The sequence below is a fragment of the Helianthus annuus genome, chromosome 10, assembly GCF_002127325.2.
Source record: "Helianthus annuus cultivar XRQ/B chromosome 10, HanXRQr2.0-SUNRISE, whole genome shotgun sequence".
In the NCBI taxonomy this organism is placed as follows: Eukaryota; Viridiplantae; Streptophyta; class Magnoliopsida; order Asterales; family Asteraceae; genus Helianthus; species Helianthus annuus.
The window spans coordinates 16,339,342-16,349,347 of NC_035442.2; the positions used below are offsets into that span (position 1 = coordinate 16,339,342).

At 34.3% G+C, this 10,006-nt stretch overlaps 1 protein-coding gene and 1 long non-coding RNA gene across 21 annotated transcripts; one reads left to right on the forward strand and one right to left on the reverse strand.

Annotated features, from left to right (window-relative positions):
• Positions 1–493: 493 nt before the first annotated feature.
• Positions 494–4,372, forward strand: LOC110884089. Of its 12 annotated transcripts, XM_022131751.2 has the most exons (9): positions 494–1,209; positions 1,309–1,371; positions 1,629–1,663; positions 1,828–1,887; positions 2,201–2,254; positions 2,327–2,409; positions 2,635–2,736; positions 3,431–3,587; positions 3,669–4,372. In XM_022131751.2, exons 1-7 carry the CDS (start codon positions 982–984, stop codon positions 2,670–2,672), a joined length of 561 nt encoding a protein of 186 aa, XP_021987443.1. In that variant the 5' UTR covers positions 494–981; the 3' UTR covers positions 2,673–2,736; positions 3,431–3,587; positions 3,669–4,372. The 12 variants fall into 12 exon arrangements, 10 of the variants coding, with proteins under 10 accessions (XP_021987443.1, XP_021987441.1, XP_035834476.1 ...); XR_004869447.1 differs by lacking the exon at positions 2,201–2,254 and having other exon boundaries at positions 2,308–2,409; XM_022131749.2 differs by having other exon boundaries at positions 2,201–2,409.
• Positions 4,373–6,474: 2,102 nt separating this feature from the next.
• Positions 6,475–10,006, reverse strand: LOC110884087. 9 transcript variants are annotated; one of them, XR_004869450.1, is made up of 9 exons: positions 9,867–10,005; positions 9,617–9,776; positions 9,477–9,544; positions 9,312–9,397; positions 8,597–8,741; positions 8,164–8,358; positions 7,778–7,877; positions 7,440–7,522; positions 6,475–6,659 (listed from the first exon to the last, which is right to left on the reverse strand). It is a non-coding gene; the product is annotated as an uncharacterized LOC110884087 (long non-coding RNA). The 9 variants fall into 9 exon arrangements; XR_004869449.1 differs by having other exon boundaries at positions 7,440–7,542; positions 7,778–7,880; positions 9,477–9,776; positions 9,867–10,006; XR_002560926.2 differs by having other exon boundaries at positions 7,440–7,525; positions 9,477–9,776.

Below are 10,006 nucleotides of genomic sequence, written 5' to 3' on the forward strand. Positions count from 1 at the left end.
ATTTAAATTTATACAAAAACTAGTGAAAATTACCGCGTGTTGCAGCAGCGGCCTGGTATGCTACGGGACAAGCTTTCCGTCAGCATTAGTTTGTTTCATTATTACATTACTGATGTGCTACAAATTAACATTCGATATAGCAATCGACACGTGTTCGGAAATTATAAAAACGAATATCGGTATTGATGTTGTTTGGATGGTATTGGTTTGCTTCGTCACTGTACTAGTACGCGTGCAACCTTGATATCTATATTATTATAAAAAGGAGAAGTGATGGACAAGATAGTAATTTTATTTGTGTATAAATTTTGAAGCATTATGTACAATAGAGAGAAGCCATTTTAAAAGGGCTAAACTTGCAACTTTTTCAAAATTTTAAGACACCATAAGGGTGTTTTAGGGATTTGATCATGGAATAACAGTAAATTAACTTCTCAGACAATTGAATCGTTTCTCATTGAATATATAACCCTAATACCCACAGTTTCCTCTCATCTCTTCACCTTCATCACGACTGAATCCTCCATAACCCTAATATCCCTGTAAAGACTGCAAATGAATCGTCCCACCTTCAATTTTCCTCTCAAATCCCCCTTACGTTCTCACTCCACCCTCTGCCGGCGACAGTGGTTCCAGGGGCTGTGGTATTGGTGGTCGTCAAAGGCCAACGGCTAGGGTTTGCCATGAAACACTGTAGTTATCGAATTACACTCTATATTTGCTGAAGATTTTTGATCGATTCTGTCTATTGTAGCAAGGATGTTGGTTACTTATTTTCATCTTTTTAGATTTCAACAAGTTTGTTCCTCGTCAACACCTTGAATTGCATATATCGATATGTTTGAAATTGAAACAAGTTCCTTTTCATCTTTCATTAGCAACATGTTTCTTCATCGCTTCTTCTTTTCTTTTCACTTTCTTTCATAGGCTTGAGCTCTTTGCCATGAAGCCTTATGTAACAAACCAAAAAATCTTTATTCTATGCAGGGGTTATCAAATAGGAGGACTGGAACTACAAGTATAAACATGGAGAGCTCGTGCTCACATAGTGTTTTCACTTGTGTTATTGAATCAAAATGCAAGGAAGGTCAAGGATTTAATTGTTCTGAATATCTTCAGGCTGACTTGTTAGACATATACTGTCTATCGTTACTCGTCAATAAATTTTTATGTCGAAACCCTTATACCATCGTGCATGTTCTTTATATAGTACGTATTCTAACATCGTAAATCCTATCAGTTAGTCATGTTTGTAAACAAAAATTATGTATGTTCAATGACAATTTTTTTTCCGTTTAATGACTATAGATTGAAACGAGGCGAACGACACAGCGGGCTGGTGAAAATACACTTATTTGTGTCAAAAATCAGGTTTTTTTTTGCATTCGATCATGAGGACTCTTCGGTTCTTGATGTTCAACAACCACCTATTAGCGGTTTTAATGGCTTTTTACTCATGTTTTCTGAGCTCAAGTACAATTTTTTGTAACAATAAAATATAGATTTAGTGTATTTATTACAAATGAATGTCTGGTTTAGTGTGTTTATTACATAATGAATGTCTGGATTGTGATTTTCATTAGTAATATAAAGTTTGTTGGTTGATTATGGCTTTGTGGTTTTTGCAGCAATGCAATGAAAATGGGCACCCTTTCCAAATCAGGTTAATTAAATAAGACTCTGGTTAAAAAGAGTAAATTTTCAAGCTATTTATTTTGGTGGTATACATGTTAAAAACAACTAAATAAAAAAAAAAATAATTCTAAGGAGCATGGATGGCTTGACTTCCTTTAAAACAAGCAAAATTAATCTTTTTGACTTTGCTAGGTCACAAAAACAGAAGCTGAGTGGGGCACCTGGAGAACATTTATCACTCTCACAACTTGGGTATGAAATCCAACTATTATTTAAGATTACTTATATATTTCTAATTGAATTCAAATACTTAAGGTGTAAACAGTCATTGAGCTGGCATTTTAGACCCATTTAGTTATTAATGGGTCAAACTACGTGACATCGTTTTTTTTTTCTTCAAAAGGTTTGACATATCACATGAGGTTTGCCATCTGTTTAAGAAAGGTTAATCAGTTCACGCTTTTGTTCGCTTATAAAAATAACCAATTAGTTCTTTAAAACGGCAATTTCAAGTGGGGTATGTATTTTGTTTATATTACAAAACTCGATCATTGTTTCGTCGCAGCGTTGATACCACTGCACCTACGTTTGCCGCCACCGGTCTACTCTTCACGAATAGGTACCAAAATTACTTTCTTCTTCCTTACAAACTTTGTTTTGTAATTTTTACAGCCACCACTCGCCGTGACAGCCACCTGGAACTGCTGTCGTTGGTTCGAATCGCCTTCTTTCACTGTTCGACACAACGCCGCTGGCAACTATCCATTATTCAAGGTATTAATTCTGATCTGGTTCATCACATATGTTCTATAGGCCTACGTTCGTTTCCAGCGACTACTCAATCTGATATTGGTTTACACAAGATGAACAAACATACTATTATGTTTCAAGAAAAAAATAGAGTTTTGTTTGTTCGTTTTTCTGCTACTGTGTATATATCGAGATATGATTTGTGTGTGTTAACAATTAGTATCCATTGTGATCGTTGTTGTTGCGAAGTCGCTCAAAGCCTCAAACTACAAAGTGGTGTTGCATAGAGTCCTTCAACAATCGACACGTTCTAAATCATTTGTTTTGGATTCGTCTCGCCCACTAATTAAGGTAACCAATATGACCACCATTTGTTGATTTAATATGAAAAATGAACACCGCATATATGTAAATTATACTGGAACATTAAGTTTTGAAACTGTAAGTTCCAACGGTTGGACATAAGCGTTCAAGACCCCGCCCATGCGTTTTTAATTACAGTAACTTATTATCCCTGCTCCCTCCCATCAATTAAATAACTTGTATGGTTTGTAAATGACATCACTCTTTATTATATACTTCCATTCATAGCTTCTTTTTTAATCCTATTTCATGAGGCCCTAGATTGACTTGCATACAGAAGATAAATGGTCCAAATGACCACATAGCCCTCACTTAAAAAGCATTAAATCCATGAGAATTTCAAGATTCCCTGCATTGTATACATCAATTGAATTTACATTTTGTCATACTTTATCAAATATCACTATCACTCCCCATTTTTATTCTTGTTTGTGTAATTACTCCATTTGTTTAATAAAACTAGACACATGTTGACTTTGAGAGTCAAAGTTAACATTTTTACTTTCAAGAAACTAAAGTTGCAGCCTTAAATCATTGAACTCTTACACGGGTAAGCATCAAATACTGCAATAACTACTTGTACACATCAGCATTCTTGCGCCTTCTCGACTTTTACCGTACACAATAACAGTGGTAACTGGTAAATTATAAGTTTATAACCCATGTCATGTATTTTGTGCAGCATGATGAACATGTGGAACGTTATGTTGGAATCACATGAAATTCAAAACAAAATCATGTCTGAAGTCAAACTGTTTACATGTCCAACAAAATTTTTTTTCCAGAGACACTTTCACTGCTGCTGAGAAGTTTAGAAGAGAATTAGAGTTTTATAAAAAGTATTACGATTTGGTCATTTTAAGTTGTATATGAAGGGTTGAAGAATTTTATGTATACTGATTAGTCGTTGCTATTTGCAGGGTTGTGATCCGTTAGATTTACAAGTCGGGAATGGAACATCGGTCAGTCTGCAGTCCACGTCACTGTTTGATCAGCATCCTGTGACAAGGTTCATATGTATTTCTGTAATATCAGCTTAATGAAATAATATGACTTAAATAGTTACATTAGACACTACCACTGTGTTCCCAAGTTTCATTAAATGAGAGAAAAGAAAAGATTTGGAAGGAAATAATTTTTTATTGTGTTCCAGAGTTTCATTAAAGGAGAGAAAATAAGAGAAAACGAGAGATTTCATCAAAAAAATTTGCAGAATCAAAAAAAGAACTGGACGCACTTTTGTCCGATGAATTATTAGCTACGGTACCTTTCTTGATTCTTGGCAACAAGATTGACATCCCTTATGCTGCCTCAGAAGATGAGCTTCGACACTTTCTGGGCCTAACTGGTTTGACCATGGGCAAGGGTAAGGTAAATCTTGAAAGGCCCCTCGAGGTGTTCCATGTGTAGCATTGTAAGGAAAATGGGTTATGGTGATGGGTTTAAGTAGGTCTCTTAGTACATCAAGTGAAGTAAAAAGAAGTGATTTGGTTTGATATGTTTGAAAAGTGTTGTTTTCCAGTAGTGGAGCAAGTGTTTGCAAATACTTTGTTACATACATGTTTGTCAGTTTGTGTATTGGTAACTTTGGTTATGGAAGTGATAATTTTTACCAATTATTCAAGGTATGATGTACACGATCTGGTCAAATAAAAAGAATTCGCTTTACTAAATGAAATTTTAGACATGTTGGAAGTTCAAATTTTATTCATTACAATATTTTTTTAATTTCGAGCATTTATTCTTCTTTCTTTCAAGTATATTAATCAGTAAAAACTCTTTAATATATAATGTTAAAAAGTGTAGTGATATATGTAATTTATCTCTCCCAGTATTGACGACCCCGCTGCAACGCGCGGGTTCCCCACTAGTAGCTTTACAATACCAAAAAAATACTCCATTACAAATACAACCTCTTTTTCAATGAAATTCATGTCGAAAAAATAAAAAATAAAAAATGAAAACTATAAATATAAAAACGAATGTAACAATGTTGTTCAAATCGGTAACTACAACTCTTCAAAAACCCAAATCTATGAAATTCATGTCGAAAAAATAAAAAAATGAAAACTATAAATATAAAACGAACTAGGTTATTCCCCGGGTAGATACCCGGGTAGGAAAATTTAAATTACAATCAAAAGCAACAATAATATGTCAACACACCCTTAAATCTTTTTATGAATATAAAAATGAAAATATTAGAAATTTTAGTCAACTCTAGACCACAACATGCTAAACCATATCCATTGTGACCTCATTAATAAAAGCTTTTATAATATGTACCTTTGTTACATTAAGAGTTAGTTTCCCATTAACTTCTATAATCCATTAAAGAGCATATACACTATATTATGTACTGAACTCCCATGAGAGACCGGCTGCAATAATTTATATTCAAAAGGAGAATAGATAAAGACAATCACTAACACATCATCAAAGTTACTAAGGTAAAGAAACAATAATCCTAGTAAATATAGTATAGATCTATAAAATAAAACCACATTATTCAACTGGATAAATAGCAGATGCAAAATCATAAACCTCTATAAGTAACGGCTTGAAGACCCATGTAATTCAATAAGTTGTTTAGTTATATACCTTTTCAACAGTAATAACTTCGGTTTGGTAAGCATTAGAACCCGTTACCAAGAAACTGATGGGACCCTACCAAATATTCTACTAACCGATGGAAACTTAGCCGTTCAACGTACAGTAAGGTCTTCAAAACCTCCACCCATTGTTTTCGGAGAGATCTTTTTCAAGCACAGTACAAAATAGTTCTAAAAAATTTAGCCGTTTCTTGTTCGCGAATCCAATGTTTTAAAAACCACTTCAAACCGGCCGGTAGTACCGGTTGAATCGACCGATAGAATCGGTTAAACCACACGGTACACCCGGTTGGACCACTCGATACACCCGGTTAAACCGTTTCTGAGCCCAATCCGATGACAATTCCCGTGAACACCCCATACAGAAAAGATTCAATACCAAATAAAAAAATCTTTATATTTCACATAAAAATGCAAAAGACACTTAATTAAATTAACTTATATATTTCCAACGCACTGTTGAGTTAAGTATTTGGTCAACATTGTGTTTCTCTTTCGAGTTGGCAGACACCCACTTGGCTAATTAAGATCCTTCACTAATTCCCTGTCAAGAGTTCAACCAATATCACCCCAAAACAATACACATTTCCACGCATTGTCACCCTAATTGTGTAAGCATAATGATTAGGATTTGACCCATTAAATAAAACACAAAGCAAATTAACCAATTGAAAAATAGGGATGCTAAATGGTTCATGTTCGCAGATTAACGGGTTCGAACCAAAATAAAAAGTGAAATAAACCAAATAAAAATAAAGATTAAAAAAAAGACCTTTCTAAAAGAAGCATATACTTCATGGACCAGTTGACCTCATACCATCTTACCATGTCTGTAAGATGATCATAAGAGTACAAGAAGATAGAAAGTGTCACCAACGCTGGTTTGTCCACATTGAAGTTCAAACTCTTTTTGTTGGGCCTTTAAAGTTAAACTTTTAGTGAAGTTTGTAAATTGTCCATTAACTACAATGTGTAGGAACGTTGTAGTGAAAATTAAAATTAATAAAAATCATATTATTTATTTTGGGACATCCCGAGAGAGAGAGAAATAAATCCATTCATATTGTAACCAACTGGACATGTATTTTGGTGTGACATACAAACCAAGTGAAACTGACCATTGAATGATATCAAAATAAATGCATAATGATTAAAAATTTCCAATATGATATGGCAAATTCTCAAGACTGTAACAAAATATATTCAATGAGGCATTACATTGAAATCGACTATTTCTTTTCGTATCTTGATCATCTCTTCGTTCGGATCCTTAGCTTTCATAACACTGTCTTGAAATTCCTGTAAGCCAAAAGCCAAAACAAACATGCTTAACTACAATCAAATCTTGACTTCAAAGTCATGTTTATATCCACCACTTGAAGGTATTGAGGGGCTGCCAATGTGGTTTACAACATAAAGAACCTCTTTTGTCTTAAATATTAGAGTTAATTGCCATTTTAGTCTTTATGGTTTGGGCCATTTTGCTAGTTTAGTCCAAAGGTTTCATTTTTAACATCTGGATCAAAAAAGGTTTCATCGTTGCCATTTTGGTCCAACTGACTTAACTCCATCCATATCTGTTAAAGCTGCCAAGGGCATTTTTGTCAGATATGGATGGAGTTAAGTCAGTTTGACCAAAATGAAATGACAAAAATGCCCTTGGCAGCTTTAACAGATATGGATGGAGTTAAGTCAGTTGGACCAAAATGGCAACGATTAAACCTTTTTGGATCCAGATGTTAAAAATGAAACCTTTGGACTAAACTGGCAAAATGGCCCAAACCACAGGGACTACAGGCAATTTACTATAAATATTATTAAAAATACCAAAAAAAGGGAGAATCTGATATCCATATCATCAATTCCTTTAATAAGATAACAATGGAAAAAAAAAGCAATTTATAATATTCTCATAAACATGAATGCTTTTAGCCCATATCTAGAAGCCCTGTATCCGTATGTCATGCAATTCTTCACAGTATTCTTAAATTATTAATCACCAATTAATAGTGATGATCATGATATATGCACACCATGCATCAAGAACTAAATTCGGAACATACTAATATCTTTAGTTACCTTCTTTGATCGTGATCCATTCGATTGGTTGATCATAGTCATGTGTTCACTTCTATTTCAATCGCTGATTCACATTATGTCACCTGCTGGAAACATCACCAACCTAGATTCATGTTTTCAACTACTTAAATGTAAATATTAAATTTTCATACACTACTTTTAGACCATCTGGCCAGAATTGATCCGTTCGGCTGGCTCAGTTATTTCAATAAATCAATTTAAGAGGTTGTAACTATTCAAATATGTTTCAGGTCACTCCTGACCTGTTCAACTAATTTAACCTGTTCCAATTTTACTCGTTTGACCCATTAGATTTAGAATATAACCATGTACGTAACTCTTTGCAGCCTCTCTACTTTGACCTCATGTTATATTTTTGTACAGCAGCGGCAAGACCCCCAATCGCATCATTACTTAGGTTCTTTGTTCCTTCTGCATCTGCTAAACCATGATTAATTTCATGATGTCTCGTTAAAGCTCATTCCAAGCACCAAAATCAATAACCATAAGTAACTCCTTTATTAATTTTTTTTTACAAAGATGGAGGATAAGTGTTTTATGGATCAACCCAATGTGACCCAGCCCATTTCAACAAGTATTTAGAAATGACCAAAATAAACCCTTTACCCAACACCCCAATCCACCAATCTCAAACTTTTATTTAAGAAAATTTGAATCATAACATGTTTAATGCAATAATACTAATAAGTTCCTATAACCTAACCTGAGAGCAGCAGAACCGAACTAAGCAGCCAATCCAATACCGAATTCACCAATAAATTCGCCTCAAACTTATTCAGATCCGCCAAAGCAGACATATCACAACCAAATGTGATCACAGCAGCTGCCAACGCAGTCAAAACCTTCAAATATACTCTATCGGTTCTTCCGGGATGGCTTTGTCCACAAAATAAATTATCTACAACAAAACGATATTAATATATAAGTTTTAACCTATAAATTGTCTATTCGCTAACTTTTTTAGAGAATCTGATCGCCACACTTAACATCGGACCACCTGCTACTTTATAACTTTTATAACTTTAGAATATCTAGAATATCTGAGTGACTAAATCTCACTTTTATTTCAGTCAAAGGCGTGACCGAATCAATTAGAAAATACAACTCTATCGAGTCACAAATAGCTAATCACTTACCTAAATTCACCAAATGCTGGCAGCCTCTCTAGTATCTGCGTCATTGAAGCCGAGAAAGCCCAATACCACAGTCATCTGAACCCAATGTCGGTCCTTACCAGGTTTTGAATGCTATGAACGATCTTGAAGGTGGAGCTTTTCACTTCTGCAGATTTCAGTGATTCATGTCACTAAACTGGAACTCATACCAACCAAAAAGCATAACACCAATCAACTTTCCAAATTCAAGCAACAGGTCCACATCAATTAACATATGATAAAAAACAAAGTGAATGAACAGTTATTTTATTTACATGATAATTAAGGCATAATTCAGCTAAATTTCTAGAAACCCAATTTTAAATAAATCAACTTACAAAAATAAAAATAAAATAAAAACCCAAAAACAAAATTCAACAACTGTAACAAACAAAAACCCCAATTTCCCAAGTTACAAAAAATAAAAAATAATAGTAAAGTGAAGAAGATTAACCTTATGAAAAATTAGGTTAAGAGCATGATGACCAGCGAGTTGTTTAACTCGATTGATAGCAACTTGAGAAGAATTATCAAGATTATCAATCACCACCGTCTTGTAACCGCTTAACAGCAGTTGCAAGACGGTGTGACTGCCAATATAACCGGCACCACCGGTGACCAAAATGCAATGCAATGCGGTGGCGCCATTGTAATAATCAACAAATGGGTATACCATATAAAAATGGGTTGAAATTACCAAATAGTATATGTATGGTGAATCAGATAAGGAACTTTGACATCACAAAGCTTGTTTCCATACATGAAATAAAGCCAAATGCAAGCCTAAAAATTAAAAAAAAAAAAAACTTAAGAAACCAACAAAAAGTCAGACTACAAACGAAATTGAAGACGAAATACATACCTTCTCTAATAACAAAATTGATGTTTAATTTTATGACTAAAATTTCACAAACTTAACTTGGATTGCACCTGAAGAAAATAAAAAAACAAATAAACAATTAGAGCAAGAGACGGATTAGAAGAACACAAACGGTTTGATACATTGGAAAAAATCAAATCTTCAAGAATAAAATGCGCCGCTGCCACTGTTGTTAGGGTTCACAGCGAAACCCTAATCGCGCCGCTGGAGTGCCTCTTGCCGTTGTTGTCTTCAGCCTCAGGAATCGCCCGAGTCGTCGTCCGATGATCCAAAAGAAATGGTCTGCAAAGAAGAGAGAAGCGGATGAACATATGAAATCATATGAAATTCAAGTAAAATTCTCTACAAATTGTGGATTAGAAAAAAACATACCACGATCCATATGAAATCAATATATGAAATCGGCCAGCTTGAAATCTTCAAAGTCATAAGTGACAGAGATTTAGGTAGCGTTCGTTTCATGGAATGGAATGGAATGGAATTAGGAAGTTTTTCTTTGTAAAATTGATCTT